Source organism: Phyllobates terribilis, unplaced genomic scaffold, assembly GCF_046119375.1.
Source record: "Phyllobates terribilis strain yellow unplaced genomic scaffold, ASM4611937v1 Scaffold_8__6_contigs__length_399053987, whole genome shotgun sequence".
Classification (NCBI taxonomy): Eukaryota; Metazoa; Chordata; class Amphibia; order Anura; family Dendrobatidae; genus Phyllobates; species Phyllobates terribilis.
Genome location: NW_027362768.1, coordinates 283470489 through 283488043, shown reverse-complemented (window position 1 = coordinate 283488043; position 17555 = coordinate 283470489). Strand labels below are relative to the sequence as shown.

The following is a 17555-nucleotide window of genomic DNA, read 5'->3' as shown; positions in this document are numbered from 1 at the left end:
TTTCTCTTGCTTTCAAGAATAGCTGAATGAGGGGGTGGGCAGACCTTATGCAATAGATGTCATATGTTGAACAAAATTAATTAATTTTTTTTTTCATTTTTTTATCATTAATTTTACAATAAAAGTAATGTATTAATATGTACTACACTATGTACGATGAAAAAATAACTGTCATGCTGTTTTACCAACCATTTTGTTGCCAAATATATGAAATAACTTTTGACAATCTTTGTAAAGTTGTATATTCTAAAAAGTATTTCATATATTGCAATAATTTGAAATAATGAATGAGCATTTAACTGAGAGAGCTCCTAAAATCCTTAAAGGCTATGGATAACTTTGCACTTAATTCTTTGTAAATACTTTTATACCCAAAAATGACGAAAGCATTCTCGAAGTGATACCTTTATTGGCTAACCAGAAAGAATATATTTCCAAGCTTTCAGAGCACAGAGGCTCCTTCTTCAGGCAGGATTACAAATAAATTGATTCCACTTAATTCTTTATTATTCTTTTTTTTTCTAAATACAAAATGAAGTACCTTATTTTTTGGACTATAAGACACACCGGACCATAAGACGCACCTAGGTTTTAAAGGAGGAAAATAGGAAAAAAAATCAAGCAAAAAATGTGGTCATGATGCTCTGTTATGGGGGAGGGGGTCTGCTCCTGACACTGGTATTGGGGTAATGTCCCCCAATTCTGTTAATATCCTCCATCCTGGTATAAGTGGCCTCCATCCCATCCTGGTATGCCTAGTACCCCTTAATCCCCCATCCTGGTATGCATGGCACCCCTTTATACCCCATCTTGGTATTCATGGCACCCCTTGATTCCCCATCCTGGTATGCATGGCACCCCTTTATACCCCGTCCTGGTATGCATGGCACCCCTTTATCCCCCATCCTGGTATGCATGGCACCCCTTGAGCCCCCATCCTGGTATGCATGACACCCCTTGAGCCCCCATCCTGGTATACATGGCACCCCTTGAGCCCCCATCCTGGTATGCATGGCACCCTCTGAGCCCCCATCCTGGTATACATAGCACCCTCTGAGCCCCCATCCTGGTATGCATATCACCCTCTGAGCCCCCTTCATGCTGCCTACAAAAAAAAATAAACACCTCCTCTCTCCTCCAGCGCTGTGTCACGCTCTGCTGCCGATACACTCACTGTGTGAGCCGCGCACGGCAGGGCGTGCATGGCGTCCCTGCCATGCGCCCTCACACAGCGTGAGACGCTGTGCTGGAATAGTCACTGCTCCCCACGCCGGGACTCTGTGTGCGTGGGGAGCAGTGACCATTCAGTCCATTCAATAGCCGGCACACTGTACCGCAGCGCGGCTCCTGCTGCCGCTCTGCCGTCTGTGAGCCCGCTATTAAAGACCTTGGATATTCACTACAACCCATGGGAGTGAATTGTAGGGAATATTCATGAGCTTTAATAGCGGGAACACAGACCGCAGAGCGGCAGCAGGAGCCGCGCTGCGGCTCCAGTGTGCCGGCTATTAAGGAAAATGAATATTTGTTGCTCTCCACGCCCATGGGTGTGGGGAGCAGGGAATATTAATTTTCTTTAGTAGTGGGCACAGCGTAGGCTGCAGCAGGCAGCCGCTGCCTCCTCTGCCCTGCTGATCCACCGCTGCCTCTCCCCCACACCCACCACCATGCACAGTCATAGTATATAGTATTCGGACTATAAGACGCACCCCTCACTTTCCTCCAAAATTTTGGAGGAAAAAAGTGCGTCATATAGTCCAAAAAATACGGTAAATTTCTAAGAGGTCTTTGTAAAAATGTCCTACTATTTTGCTGGTGTAGAATCTGTGCAACTATTTTTACATAGCTGGCTGTTCCAGTACTTCTGATATACGGTAGGTATTACAGCATACTATAGCTCCTTGCTGTGTCCTCTCTCACTGCACTCCGACTTCCTTTTTTTGTAGCTAGATATCTGCAAGGTGGGAAGCTGGGTTGCCAACCATCCAGAAACTCCAGGACAGTTCATAAAAGAAGGCATTTTGCGCTGTTCATAAAAAAAATTAAAGGCGTCCATATTTTTTTTGAAAATTAGTAAACTTATATAGTTTATTTTGACTGTAATTAGCATCATTTTACAGTTTTAAGTGAATGCAGCTGGTGTCTTCATATCAAAATTATGGCCTGTAGACATGTATCACTTATAATCATAATGTTATAATATGACTTTACAAAGTGTCCGTAAAAAATATTGTCTGTCCATGATATTTTGACAAGCTGTTCAGAAAAAAAAATAAAAGTCAAGTTGGCAACCCTGGTATGAAGGGACTTTTTTTTTTTTTCTTTTTTTTTTTTTACAGAAGATCAGAAAGTGAAGGAGAAAATTATATAAGTTGTCAAGGATGGCAGACTGTACTATATCACAGTATATATATGAAGGAGAGAACCCACTGCAGTGTTTGCATGGGAAGGGGAAAATCACCCACTCCTCTGCATCAGTGTCTGTCAGCTGTTATGTTCTGCTACCAAAGCTAAGGAAAGAGAGGAGATCTGTCCCTACTATAGGACTCAGCTGAATCCCTACGATGTAACAGGGAACCTGATCCTGCGATCAGACCTGCTAAAGTCCTAATCTAGTCTGTACGGAGACCTATAGATGTGGGGAGGGAATCCCTACAAGTACTAAGGACTGGGAGGAATATGGGACACCTCCTAACAGAAATAGTAGCAGACAGACGAACAAACAAAATATATAGAACAAAGAGGTCCGTAGACCAAGCAAACTAACAGAGTTAGATACCGAGCACAGGCTAGCTAGAAAGTAGATATACAATGAAGTCCAGCAAAGCCAGAAGGGCGGAGCAGGATTAAATAGGCCAACAAGGTCATGTGACCAGCAAAGGAAAAAAAACCTAACAGCAAGGTTCTAACAGTACCCCCCCTTCTAAGAGGATCCTCCGGATCCCCTAGGACCAGGCTTATCAGGAAATCTCCTGTGAAACGCTCTGATAAGTCTGGACGCGGAAACATCATCTGACCTCACCCAAGAGTTATCCTCGGGTCCGAAACCTTTCCAGGCCACAAGATACTGCAAACTACCTCTATACCGTCTAGTGTCAAGGATGCGAGAAATTTCATATTCCCCGTCCTCCACCACCGGAGGAACAGAGGCAGAGGCGTCACCATCCGACACAACAGCTTTTTTTAACAGAGAGACATGAAAGACCGGATTAATTCTCCAGGAGGTAGGAACCTCCAACCTAACAGCAGATTGGTTGACAACCTGAAGCACCTTAAAGGGCCCTACAAACTTGGGACCCAATTTCTTAGAAGGAATCCTCAACCGCAGATTCCTAGAGGACAACCAAACCATGTCACCAACAGCGAACAAAACCTCCTGTCGTTTCCTATCAAAGTAGTCTTTAGATTTTCTGTTGGCCTCCTGAAGATTACCACGCACATCCGTCCAAACTCTTTCCAAATCACCGGAAAAATTCTCCTCCTCAGGCACGGCAGATCCCAACTTGGAGAACGACCCAAACGACGGATGTCTCCCAGAACAACATAAAAAAGGCGAACAACCAGCAGAAGAAGATGTATGATTGTTCAGAGCAAATTCGGCAAGAGGCAGAAACTCAGACCACCCCTCTTGATTGTCTGCCACAAAACAACGCAAGAACTGCTCAACATCCTGGTTTTTCCTTTCTGTCTGGCCATTAGATTCAGGATGATATCCGGACGAAAACGACAAATGAATTCCCAACCTGTCACAAAAGGCACGCCAAAAACGAGCCACAAACTGAGGACCCCTATCAGAAACAATGTCAGTAGGAACGCCATGAAGTCTGACAATTTCCTTGACAAAGGCCTTAGCGAGAGTTTTAGCGCAGGGCAGTTTGACGAAGGGAACCAAGTGACACATCTTGCTAAAACGGTCCACGACCACCCAGATGACAGTAAAACCCTCAGAGGGGGGAAGGTCAGTTATAAAGTCCATAGCCAAATGTGTCCAAGGAGCACTGGGGACCTCCAAAGGACAAAGCAACCCCGCAGCAGGAGTATGTGAGGACTTAGATCTAGCACATATAGTACATTGGCGCACCCACTTAATGACTTCCTTCTGCCATCCAGGCCACCAAAAACTGCGACCCACCAGTCTCTTGGTCTCAGAGATTCCGGGATGACCTGCCAACCGAGATTCGTGACACTCAACAAACAAATCTCTCCTAAAGGTCCCAGGCACAAACAACCTCCCATGAGGAGTGTTAGATGGGGCATTCTCCTGAGCTTTAAGAATCTCATCTTCCAAAACGGAGTCCAAAGCAGCTATCACAACACCTTCTTGTAAAATGTTCTCCTCTTTCTCAGCACCGACTATGGGAGAAAAACTGCGAGACAAGGCATCCGCCTTAACATTCTTAGTACCAGGGATGTAAGTAACGGAGAAATTAAACCGCGAGAAAAACAGTGCCCACCTAGCCTGACGGGCATTCAGGCGCTTGGCAGCATCAAGATATATCAGATTTTAATAGCCAATAATTCCCGATTACCAATATCGTAATTCAATTCAGTCTCCGAAAATTTTTTTGAAAAAAAGGCACAGGGATGTAATCCATCCCCGTTATCCTGAGACAATACTGCGCCAACCCCCACAGAGGAAGCATCAACCTCAACCAAAAACGGCCTAGTAACATCAGGCCTAGTAACGGCCTAGTAACATCAGGCTGCATAAGGATGGGAGCAGAGGTGAACCTCTCTTTGAGATACACAAAAGCTTCAATGGCCTCAGAAGACCACTGAACCGCATCAGCACCTTTCCTGGTGAGATCAGTCAGAGGTTTGACAATACTAGAAAAATTTTTTATGAATTTTCTATAGTAATTGGCGAAACCCAAAAACCTCTGTATCGATTTCAAACCAATAGGCCTAGGCCATTCCTGCACAGCCTGAACCTTAACCGGATCCATCTCAAAACCTTTGCTGGAGATAATGTAGCCCAAAAAACTAATTCTCTGTACAGCGAACTCACATTTCTCCAGCTTAGCAAAAAGCGAATTGTCCATTAATAACTGTAATACCTCACGCACGCTCCGCCAATGAGACTCCAGATCTGGCGAATAAATCAAAATGTCATCCAAATACACAACCACATTTTTACCGATCAAAGGTCTAAGGATGTCATTAATCAGATTCTGAAAAAATGCAGGAGCATTAGTAAGACCAAAAGGCATAACCAGATTCTCAAAATGACCCACAGGAGTGTTAAAAGCAGTCTTCCATTCATCACCCTCCTTCATGCGCAACAGATTGTATGCCCCCTTAAGGTCAATTTTAGAGAACCACTTGGCCCCCAATAACTGGTTAAACAGATCAGGAATCAATGGCAGTGGGTAAGGATTGCGTACCGTAATTTTGTTAATCTCACGAAAATCCAGACAAGGACGTAAACCGCCGTCCTTTTTTTTTACAAAAAAAAATCCAACCGCCACAGGAGACTTAGAGGGCCTAATGTGACCGGCGGCCAAGCTTGTCTGTATGTATTCCTCCAAAGCCTTCCTCTCAGGAATAGTAAGGTTAAATAAACGACTCTTAGGAAGAGTCGCTCCAGGGACAAATTCAATAGAACAATCATAGTCTCTATGGGGAGGCAAAACCTGCGATTCTTTCTCAGAAAAAACTCTCCAAAAATCCTGAATAGGAACAGGCAATTCTCCCCTATCCAAAGCTGCAATACGCCCGTTACAACACTTGTCATAACATTTATGGCTCCAGGATTTAATTTCACTGGTAGACCAATCCAGTACAGGATTGTGAAATTTTAACCAGGGCAAACCCAATATTACTGGAGAAGGCAAGTTATTCAACACTACCAAATCCAATTTCTCATGGTGAACACCATTAATAGTGAGAGGAAATTCACTGACCTTGAGAGTAATATTCTTCAAAGGGGAACCATCCACAGAAACCACAGCAATGGGGGATGATAAAGGTTCAGGTTTTAAATTGAGTTTTTCCACGAATCCCCCATCAATTACATTCAGTGTAGACCCGCAATCAACAAACACCCGAAATTCCATTAATTTTTCCTGAGCAATCGTGGAAGCAGCTAAAAATATACCCTTGGAATTTAAACAGGCAATACGGGCGTGACTGACCATTTTTTTTTCTTTCTTCATACGAAGCTCACAGCCTTTAATCAAATGACCAGATTTTCCGCAATAGAAACACAAGCCTTCCGAAAAACGACGGTCTTTTTCTTGAGAGCGAGGTGCCACCGATCCAATCTCCATCGGTTCACCACTGTTAGTACACACATTATCATAACCAGAAACTGACATAGCAGAGGATTTGCTCTCATTAACCCTAGCACGCAGTCTTCTATCCACCCGTATAGCTAATTGCATAGCCTGTTGCAAATCCTCAGGTGTAGGATAAGCAATTAGCAGGTCTTTAACCCTTTCACTGAGCCCAGCAAGAAATAGACTTTTCAGAGCAGAATCGTTCCACCCTGTTTGAGTGGACCAACGACGAAAATGTGTACAATATTTTTCCACATTACTTGATCCTTGTTTTAAACGTCTCAACTCAGTCTCAGCTGATGCGACACGGTCAGGATCATCATATAATAGTCCCAAAGCAGAAAAAAAACTATCCACTGATCTGAAGCATGAATCACTAGGTTGCAAAGAAAAGGCCCACTCCTGAGGCTCTTTGCGCAAAAGTGACATTATGAACCCTACGCGCTGGGATTCATCCCCAGAGGACTTAGGTCTCAAACGAAAATACAATAAGCAAGCATTTTTAAATGAAAAAAATTCTTGGTGTTCACCAAAAAATAAATCCGGCAAACATACCTTAGGCTCCAAGAAATGTGCTCCAGGACAGTTACTCACGTGCTGACGGAGCTCGGCCACCTCCAGAGAGAGTCCCTGCAGGCGATGAGCCAAATCCTGAACCGACACCATGATGGAACAGAAAAATCTTTCCTTAGAGAATTTGCTGGCTGGACTTACTGTTATGTTCTGCTACCAAAGCTAAGGAAAGAGAGGAGATCTGTCCCTACTATAGGACTCAGCTGAATCCCTACGATGTAACAGGGAACCTGATCCTGCGATCAGACCTGCTAAAGTCCTAATCTAGTCTGTACGAAGACCTATAGATGTGGGGAGGGAATCCCTACAAGTACTAAGGACTGGGAGGAATATGGGACACCTCCTAACAGAAATAGTAGCAGACAGACGAACAAACAAAATATATAGAACAAAGAGGTCCGTAGACCAAGCAAACTAACAGAGTTAGATACCGAGCACAGGCTAGCTAGAAAGTAGATATACAATGAAGTCCAGCAAAGCCAGAAGGGCGGAGCAGGATTAAATAGGCCAACAAGGTCATGTGACCAGCAAAGGAAAAAAAAACTAACAGCAAGGTTCTAACATCAGCACAGTAGAAAGTTGTTCTCTAATGGGCTATAGAAGGAGAAAACACTACAGAAGGAAATCTTGAATTTTAGAACTAAAATGAGAGTAGCTTCCTGGAGTCACGGGCCTCACATCCAGCATGTGTTACTGGGAGTGGCATGCCCACAGGAGAAAAGTCTGAAATAAGGGGCACGGTATCAGTCAGTCTGAAAATAAATAATATCGGGATTACATCCTGAAACTTTTTAACTCACGGTAACCACTAGCATATGTAAAAATAAAATTAAATTCTCCACGTCAAAGGTGTCCATAGCCATTACATATAAAAAGCAACATATTTTTAAAGGGAATCTGTCATCAGGTTTTTGCTCACCCATCTGAGAGCAGCATGATGAAGGAGCAAAGACCCTAATTCTGTTTATGTGCTACTTGCTTTATTGGGCTCTGCAGTTTTGATTTAAAACATATTTATCTGCTGTCGGTGTTGCAGTTCTCTGAATGCTGAGCTCTGTATAACCTCGCCCACACCACTGGTTGGCAGCTTTCTGTATGCACTGTGCATAGGTAGAAAGCTGCCAGTCAGTCGTATGGACATGGTCGGACTACTTGGCATGAGGTCAAATTGTCCTATAATGATAATCTCCTGCTGATAAAACAATTATTTTATTTTAAAAAAGTTACAACAAGGAGCCCAGTAGGGGACACGTCACTGGAATTGGGGTCTCTGCCCCTATAATATGCTGCTTTCAGATTAGGCAGCTAAATCTTGGTTGTAAATTCCTTGTAATTGTTTTTTTTACAGAACAAAGACAAAAGTAACAGCCTGGTAATACTTCAAATCATTAAGAAATATATATTGTTCACTTTTAAAAGTGAAACGAGATAAAAAAAATTTTTTTCAAAACCCTTCAACTATTTAGTAGTAGTCACGAAAGTCATTTTCATCTTCATCTTCATCTTCGTTCTCTTCTACTGTTGGTCCATGTTCCTCTCTATGATACTGGGGAAAATCGTCATCATCGTCATCATCATATCTTGCCTCCTCTGGTAGCGGGTACGGAGGTATTAGGCGCACTTGACTGTCACCAGCAATGCGCTTCTGTTCACCATAATAAATACTATGTATGTGAGGAAAACATAGAAAAGCTAATGTGCTGACAGGTCCTTTCAGACGATTCTGGTCCACACGCAGGTAAGTTAGTCGCTGTGATTGATCCATGACTGGACACATTAGTGTTATGTTGATCGCTGAAAGAAAATGTAAAGAAAATGTCATTTTAAGTTGCTTACAGATTCCAGGGAATTATATATGTGAATAGATATATTTATACAGTATTTATCTTTTGATGGACTATTTTACTGTATCAGCTTTTTATTAAATCAGGAGTGGCAATCTCTGACCAAGGGGGTCACATGTGATCTATGATGCCATTCCGTGTGGTCCCATGTCATCTGAATACAGAGCTATTTGTGTGTTACTGATCACACATAATTTCTTGAAAAGAGGAGTGACTCATACCTTAGCAAAAGGGACAGTTAATTACTAGTGGTGCACTGTGTAATCCTCTTTGGTTTCCCCATGTATATGGCAAAAGAGGTGACCTCGTTTATTGGAGCTGTGATATGTCTGCCTGCTATTACAACACCCATAATCTACAAAAATGGCTATATTGCAGGTATGGTCTCTTTCATCATGGAGTACTGATTGGAGAAAGTAGGTTGGGAAGCGAGCTGTTTATCATCAGATAGGTGGGAGACCTGGAAACTTTCAATCCTAGGAAACTTGCACCTATTAGACCATAATAGCATGTACTTTTGATTTGCCATACATGTCTTAGATGAGAACTACCTCTTTAAGCTTTATTACAGCCCTCGGGATTGGTTCAATATGCCTATCTGGCCATCGAGCCAGAAATGGTAACTTGTACAGTTAATATACTCCCTATATAGATTTTTCATATGAAAGTTAAAGGATTTTACACTGTTATGATATCTATGACCTACCCTTAAAATAGAAAAAAGCAAGAATAAAGGCTGAAAGGAAGCGCTTCTGAATAGATATCTTGAATGTGGACAACGTTGTTACAGCTCAATCAGCCTCCTGCTACCAGGTCCTAATCAAATGCCATATTGTAAGACAGCTGAAAAAAACAAACAAAAAAGGAGCGCCAGCCGACAAGCACGGTAGGTCCACACGAGGAGTTGAAGTATTGAAGCTCCACTTACTTCATAGGAGGGAGAAAGATTCCTATCCCCCTTCTTCCAGGTCAGCCTGTCCTCCTAGCACACGGTTTCAGGTTTCCCCTTCATCATGATCCTAAGTGGCTCTTCAATCGTGCAACTCCCCGTGTGGCCCTACCGTGCTCGTCGGCTGGCACTCCTTTTTTTGTTAGTTTGTTTTTTCAGCTGTCCTACCTTTAAAATAGGTCATCGGATGAGTGGGGGTCCAACACCCAGCACCCCACCAATCAGCTGTAACCTGCTCTAGCAATAGCTGGATTTAAAGATTGAAACCTTACAGCTCAGTACACTGTTTAGTAGCCTCTGACAGGTACTGCAGATCCGCTCCTATTCAAATAATAGGATCTGATTTGCAGTGCCCAACAGTAGCCATTAAATAGAGTACTGGGCTGCTGTGTTCAGCTCCCTACTCCCTACATCTATCTGCTGCCGGGGGCTGCCAATGGCTAATTGTGGGAGTGCTTGCTGTTGGACTCCCACTGATCTGATGTTGATGACCCATTTAAGGATAGATCACCAATAAACTAATAGCGGAAGAACCCTTTAAGTATATTTATTTATAAACTCATTTATATATCATCTTGCAGACAGGCTTAAGTTTTTAAGGACCTGGTTGTCTCCACTACTTCTTGCATCAACCGAGGTACACCTAGCCACTTTTTCCAATTTATTTACATTATGAACCATACTTTAAGGAACACAAAGGTCCAGTTACAGAATCTTACCAATTAAAAGTTAGGGTACAAAGTATGTTAGTAGACACTGAAGATAGTTAAAGAGTTACTAAACTTTTATTATTTTTTTCTTATCTTGTCCAGCATATAAAGTTATTAAACTTTGCTAAACACTTTAATTAGTGGACTTGTCATTCTGTAAAAAAATTATATATACAGAGTGGTCCAAAAGCAGGTGGACAGAAAGTGTAATAGTGTAATAAGGTTATGAAGAGGGAGATTTATCAAACATGGTGTGAAGTGAAACTGGCTCAGTTGCCCTTAGCAACCAATCAGATTCCACCGTGAAACTGGCTCAGTTGCCCTTAGCAACCAATCAGATTCCACTTTTCTTTCCTCACAGACTCTTTGGAAAATGAAAGGTGGAATCTGATTGGTTGCTAAGGGCAACTGAGCCAGTTTCACGGTGGAATCTGATTGGTTGCTAAGGGCAACTGAGCCAGTTTCACTTTACACCATGTTTGATAAATCTCCCCCTTCATAACCTTATTACACTTTCTGTCCACCTACTTTTGGACCACCCTGTATATAGCTGTAAGTGACTTTCAAACCCCTGCTTTTCCCTAATCTATTTGACTGCCTACAGCATTGATATCAGCATGTACGCATTTTGAGTACAGGTTATGGCAGTGCCACCCACCTGTCTCCTCTGAGTGTTGTGCTTATCAGAACTATCTCCTGCAGCAGCTTATTCCCAGACACAGATAATGAGCTGAACTCCAAACAAGTACTTTAATAAAGCAATTTACAAATGTAATATCTTTCCACGCTAGACAAAATTAGACAAAAATAAAAATTTAATTAGTCTTTCAATTCAGTTGTCTCATACCAGTGACTCCTTTACTACTCCTATCTCTACATTTGCAATGACTATCAGAAACAGACTTCTGGACTAGGGTTGAAGACATTCACACTCTTGATGATCTAAGCAAATGTTGAAAATGTAATTTACCCCAATCAGCTTTCTACTGATGCCTACAATTGCACCAAGCACTTACCAAACCGATTCCAGATGCCCCCCCCACACCTACTTCCATCTCTAGATATTCCCTTATGGAGTGCTGCAGTCACATAGTCCCAGAGGACTTATTTCTGCTCTGTATACTTTTATTTTATAAAGTTAAATATACAATTCTTCCAGTTATATCTAATAATAAGCGCACTCATTTATTATCCATCAATGTTGTATAACCCATCTCCGGTTATATCGCTTGGGCAAAACTACTTCATGAGAGTGTGATAAATGTTATTCCTCGGTGCAGATTTTCTTCTCATGAAATCATCCTACCCTTACGTAATGGACTAGTGGAAGTTGGCAAGTAACCTAGTATTTTTGGTTCTGGAAACTCAACTGTCCAGCCCTTTAAAAAAGTTGTCCTCTACTTTTTAAGAGACCCCCAATGTATTAACCCAGTGATTAGCAGACGTTTTGTAAATACCTTGCTGTGTCCTTCTTACCTGTGAGCGGCGCTATCGCTGGCCGCTTACAGGCATCGCATGGCCCCCCACTGATGTCACTGATCTCCGTGGTGGATGCTGGGCTGTGGGCGGGGTTTCCCCACGCGTCACACCCAGCATCCGCCAAGCACTTTCCCAATGAATGAGGAGAGGGAGAGTGCACGGTGGATGCTGGGTGTGATGCGCGGGGTAACCCTACCCACAATCCATCACTCACCGTGGAACACAGCAGAGAGAGACCCCCGGCTGCATCCGGAACCATGACGTGGCATCAGCGGATGCAGCCGGGGGTCACGTGATGCCTGTGAGCGGCCAAGGATAGCGCCGCTCACAGGTAAGAAGGACACAGCAAGATGTTTGCCAAACGTCTTATAATCACTGGGCTAATACATTAGGGGTCTCTTAAAAAGTAGTGGACAACTTCTTTAATTATTATTAGACCTACTCAACTCTGACTCCTGGACACATTACCAGGGTATTTTTTTTGTGTAAAACTTTGTTGGCATGAAAAGTTGTAGCCATGCAGTAAATGGCTCCTAAACCTCCTAGCCTACACATGTTCAAACAAATAGTCAATTGATTAATTCCGTATGAACAAATAGTATATATAAAATGAAAGTGTCCTAATAAATGTAATAAAATCTGGGATGATTGGTGTGGGGCTCTGGTGACACCATATTGTGCGGATATACTCTCTTTCCTGCAGCCTAGCTACTATGTTAGTTTATGCAGCTGTAGCGCTTCACATTTTTTTCTTTAGTCTATCTGAATATATTTATTTCTGAGATTTAGAACTGCATAACTGCTGATATTGGCACTTGTGGTTGACCCATGTACTGTTTTATACTTAGGATATGTATGTGATTTTAATGCCTTCCAATTGCCGTGCTACTTGTACCTACTGTATTACCTAATTCTAGAATAACTGTATAATGTTCTGACAATGTTGTATTGTCTACTGTATTGTCTGTTGAATGTTTTCCAATAAAACAAGTTGAAAAATATATATCCAGATCTAAAATATTTCTTGTGGAAAAGTGGCTTCCAGATCAAAACCTAGCAGCTTTTAATTATTCTTTACATGCCTGGGGGCTAATTGTAAATTTTCAGGAGCCAAACATACATGTAATGCAAAAGAGTAAAAAGGGCATGAAAAGGGGAGGTAAGGCCGCAACAGGATTGATTCTGGCTCAGAGAGCAAAGCACAGCTCTAACATCAAAATAGGTCGTTAGTCCTCTCAGCAAACTTGGAGAAATCCAAAATATGAAGCCATTGTACTGGCTCCATGCAAGCTCAGATTGGCACAGAACAGTAATCCATAGATTTCTATAGGACACATATATAAATTTGTAATATATACCGTCCTGGCCAAAAGTGTTGGCACCCTTGAAATTGTTCCAGAAAATGATAATCCTGTGGAGAGATCTTAAATTTCTGTTGGGAGAAGGCACCTTCGCATATGAGAGGCCTGAAGCAGTTTGCAAAAGAAGAGTGGTCCAAAATTCCAGTTGAGAGGTGTAAGAAGCTTGTGGATGGTTATAGGAAGCAATTGATTGCTGTTATTAATTCCAAAGGGTGTGCAACTAAATATTAAGTTGAGGGTGCCAAAAATTTTGTCCCGCTTATTTTTGGGGTTTTGTGTGAAATTATGTCCAATTTGGCTTTTTTTCCCTTTTTTTGTGTTGTTCCAATACACACAAAGAAAATAATCGTGTATAACAAAATGTGTCATTATAATAATTTTCTGGGAGAAATACTTCATTTTCTGGAACAATTTCAAGGTTGCCAACACTTTTGGCCATGACTGTATAATGACTCTAAAGGGCATCAGATAGCAGCACTTGGTCCCTGTGGCTCCATGAGCTGCACTAGACTTATTTTGCTGACATAAATGGAAATTCTCTAATATAGGAAAAGATCCTCTCTATTCCCCATGTTTATTCCACTCCCATTCACCACCATAAGCTTTTCCAATTTAAAGGGAATCTGTCACCAGGTTTTCCCAATATAAAGTACGGCCACCACTTTTACAGCATTCTAGTATGCTGTATGTATGTCCCCAATCCCCTCTTCATAGCACAAAAAATGCCTTTTAGTATACACTCATATGGCAAAGTCCAGTCGGATGGGCATTGCTGGACTTAATTTGGCACCTCCTCTTTTCCGACAATCACTGACCTCCTTCCCTGCTTCACGTGGATGACACATCCTACGTAATCTACATTGTCCCACAATCGCGCTCCTCTGCAGGCGCACTTGTCTCTGCCATACCGAGGACAGAGCAAAGTACTGTAGTGCGCAAAGGCCAAAGAGCACCAATGATTTGGAAGTGAAGCCAATGCATGCACACTGTAGTACTTTGTTCTCCCTCAGCAGGCAGAGAGAAGTACGCCTGCGCAGGAGCGCAATTAGGGAACAATGTGCTGATAATGTAGGACGCGTCATCCACTTGAAGTAGGGAAGGAGAACGATGATTGTGGGTAGAGAGGAGGCACTGCATCAAGACCAGAGAAGCCCATCGGACCGAACTGACACAAGGAATAAGCATGTTTTCATCATGAACATGAAATTACTTACTTTCAAACTCATTGTCCTGCAGATATAGGTGCTCCAGTGATCGAGGAACATAGAAGATGCGCTTCAGTTTGTTATGACCCAGGTTCAGTTCCATAAGCTTTGGCAGATTGAACATGTACAAAGGAACCTCATCAATTTTGTTGTGTGACAATCGAATGGAAATCAGATTTGGCAGATTTGCGAAATAATCATCTGGTATCTTGGAAATTGAGTTATTCTCCAGTGACAGATACATGAGTGATGTCGGAAGGCTTGCAGGCATTGAAGACAACTTGTTGTTACAGATATTGAGTTGCATCAACTTTGTGAGCTTGCTTAGCGTTTTTCCTTTGATGTTATCAATACGATTGTTGCAAAGGTCAAGCATGGTAACATTGACTAAGCCCTGAAGGTCTTGATCTCTTACTTTGTTAATCTTGTTTGTACCCAAGAATATCCTTTCCACAGAGCTAGAAATTGGTGATGGAATCTCTTCTAAGTCATTATTGTTTAGTAATATTTGATGTAGATGGGGAGATGTAGCAAACACACCGGTGTCAATTCTGTTAGATTTCAGTTTGTTGTAACCAAGGTTAATCTCCCTCAGAGAAGTGGCGTTAATGAAGGACTTTTTATTCACCGCCTCAATCTCATTGTGTTGTAGGTAGAGCTGTTGAATGCGGGATGGGATTTGCGGAATGGCCTTGAGCTTCCGATTGTCACAGTACATGGTGACTATGGATGATGGTGGACAGTAGCATTCTTTGGCACAGTCATTGGAGTAGGGTACACTTGGAACATTATAATCTACGCTGTGGTGGAAATGAATGGGTGGATGATATGGAGATTCTGGTTCAGGTTCATAATCTGTGTCATAGTCATAAACTTCATACTGGCACAGTGATTGTGGCGCAAATATCAGCGCTAGAGCCAGAAGCCGCACAAGAACATCCATGGTGTCCAAAGTTGTAATCTTGAAATAAAACAATGGTTTAGAGCTTTAGTTACACTGATATTATAAAGTAGATGCAAAGATCTTTCGGAAATGTAAATGTTCTCTAAACATTGCTCTTACAGCTCCTACCTCTCCAATTATAAAACACATCCACCATATTTTGAGTAGGATACAGTATCTCCCTTGTACTCATCAGTACTGTTTTTGTCTTAGCTGTTTATACTCGAGCTGCTTGACTATTTTAATCATGTGTTTGTTTTAGTGATTTGTAGAAAACATTAAGAAAAGTTTCAGTCCTTTGTTTGCTGCTTTTTTGAGTTTTGAGGTTTATGGTCAGATTACCACAGACTCCAGAAGAAATTCTGGACTGGGAGTGAAATTTCTACACTTTCAATGAAAGAAGATGCCATGCAGAAAGTATGTATTTTAAGGTGACGAATTGAATCTTAAGGGTCTGTCCCCTAACAGACAGCCTCTTTAACTGTTGATGATCTTACACTGTGTCATTTTTATATATTTATCCTGTAGTGTTACTGTAAAAACTAAGCTCTTGCCCTGAGCACTGTAACCAATATAGGAATAATGGTAGAGGACCGTTGCTGACATTCTATAAAATAAAGTAACATATAAATGAATGTCACATTTGCAGTCATATCTATACATTTTGTCCTGCATGCCATTCAGACCTATTAATATAACTGGAATACAATCAAATATTTTTTCCTAACTTCAATGTATAAGTTACAAAATAAAAACTTTCTTTTTGAGCTGCCCTAATGCCTAATACTTGTGCATCGGAGTGTTTTAAAAGGAATAGACTGACAGTGGAGTGACAGATGAAGATTATCCCTGGCCTGTTGACCCAATTTATAAAGCCATACACAGCACTTAAAACTTTTTTGCTTTAAGGTGTTCTTGAGAAAAATTATTGTACAACTACAGACAGTAATAATTGTCAGTGCTGAGCAATTTTAAATCAAGACATACTAGAATATATTGGATTTTGGCTCTGTGCACAGATACTTATAAAACTTGAGCTTGTTTCAATTCCTACATAAAGAACAGCTGTTACACCTGGCATGCAAACAGAATTTCTCATCAAATACAGCAGTATTTTGATTTTCATATTTGTCTTCACAAATCAATATCCCCCTGTTTTGTATTATAAAACTTAAATCGTGGCCATACCTGGGTTATGGTGCTTGCCGTTTTCTCTGAATGTAAAGCAAAGCTTGTAGTTGTAGCCTTGAGTATGTACCACCGGATGCTGCTAAAAATCCAGCTCTGTCTAGATACAGAGATTTCCTTAACTGTCTTTGAAGAGGAGCAGCAGTCCTTTACTAGCAAAAGCTGCCTTCACAAAGCTTTGACTTAGATGCCTAAAATTATGTGTGTCCTTTCATTGTAAGTCTCCTAGAGAGGAAAAAAAAAAAAGTATATGCTTTGTGATTTTGGCCGAGTTCAGTGGGTTTAATCTGTGTCCCTTCTTATTTTCGGTTTGAGGTGTGGCAAGAAATTCCCCAAAGAAAAAAAAATCTTAATAGAGGAATATGCACATAAAATGCACATTGCTCCTTTGCCAGAGCATCACTCTTACTTGACTTTGGAGTGTACAGCTCTTTTTTTTTTAACTCTACTAAATTGCCAAATACCTTTCTATGATTAGATATGCAGCATTCATACTATAGCAAATGTCTGCTTTTCATCACCAATTTTTCTAGCATATTTTTTCCAACACATGCAGCATTTGGGCACACTTTTTTATACCACCATGCCCACTTAGCACCAAATCATTTTATTTTTTTACAATTGAGTATATTATATATGCGAGTCTTATGGAATAATAGCAGCCTATTTATTGAATCCAAGATATATGGTATAAACCTAGATTGAAATGGCAGAAAAAGACCACAAAGTTCAGCTAGATTCCATGTGTGTGTGTAACAGGGTAGCTGCAGGGAATTGTATTAATCTACGCTGTACCATATTATTGAAATCATTTTACAATTGCAAATTAGATGCTTGAGATATTCATGTTGTATCAGCAAATTGGTTATACAGCTAATTATGAATGCCTAATATGGCTGCATAACACAGCTTTAATTTAAAGGAAATTTCAGAATATCATTGTTACCTTGAATATCAACCTGGACAGTGGCAAACACATCTACATGCCCTCTAAAGCTTAGAATCCATGGAAGTTGATAGGTTCC

General features: G+C 41.4%; 2 protein-coding genes across 3 annotated transcripts in view; one reads left to right on the top strand and one right to left on the bottom strand.

Annotated features, from left to right (window-relative positions):
* CENPP (centromere protein P) overlaps nucleotides 1-17555 on the top strand; it is a 438647-nt gene that overhangs the window by 150018 nt on the left and 271074 nt on the right. The gene's annotated exons all lie outside the window — the stretch shown is intronic.
* OMD (osteomodulin) lies at nucleotides 7419-16887 on the bottom strand. The gene is made up of 3 exons (XM_073644323.1): nucleotides 16531-16887; nucleotides 14409-15360; nucleotides 7419-8645 (listed from the first exon to the last, which is right to left on the bottom strand). The coding sequence occupies exons 2-3, from the start codon at nucleotides 15340-15342 to the stop codon at nucleotides 8314-8316; spliced, it is 1266 nt and encodes a 421-aa protein (XP_073500424.1). The 5' UTR covers nucleotides 15343-15360; nucleotides 16531-16887; the 3' UTR covers nucleotides 7419-8313.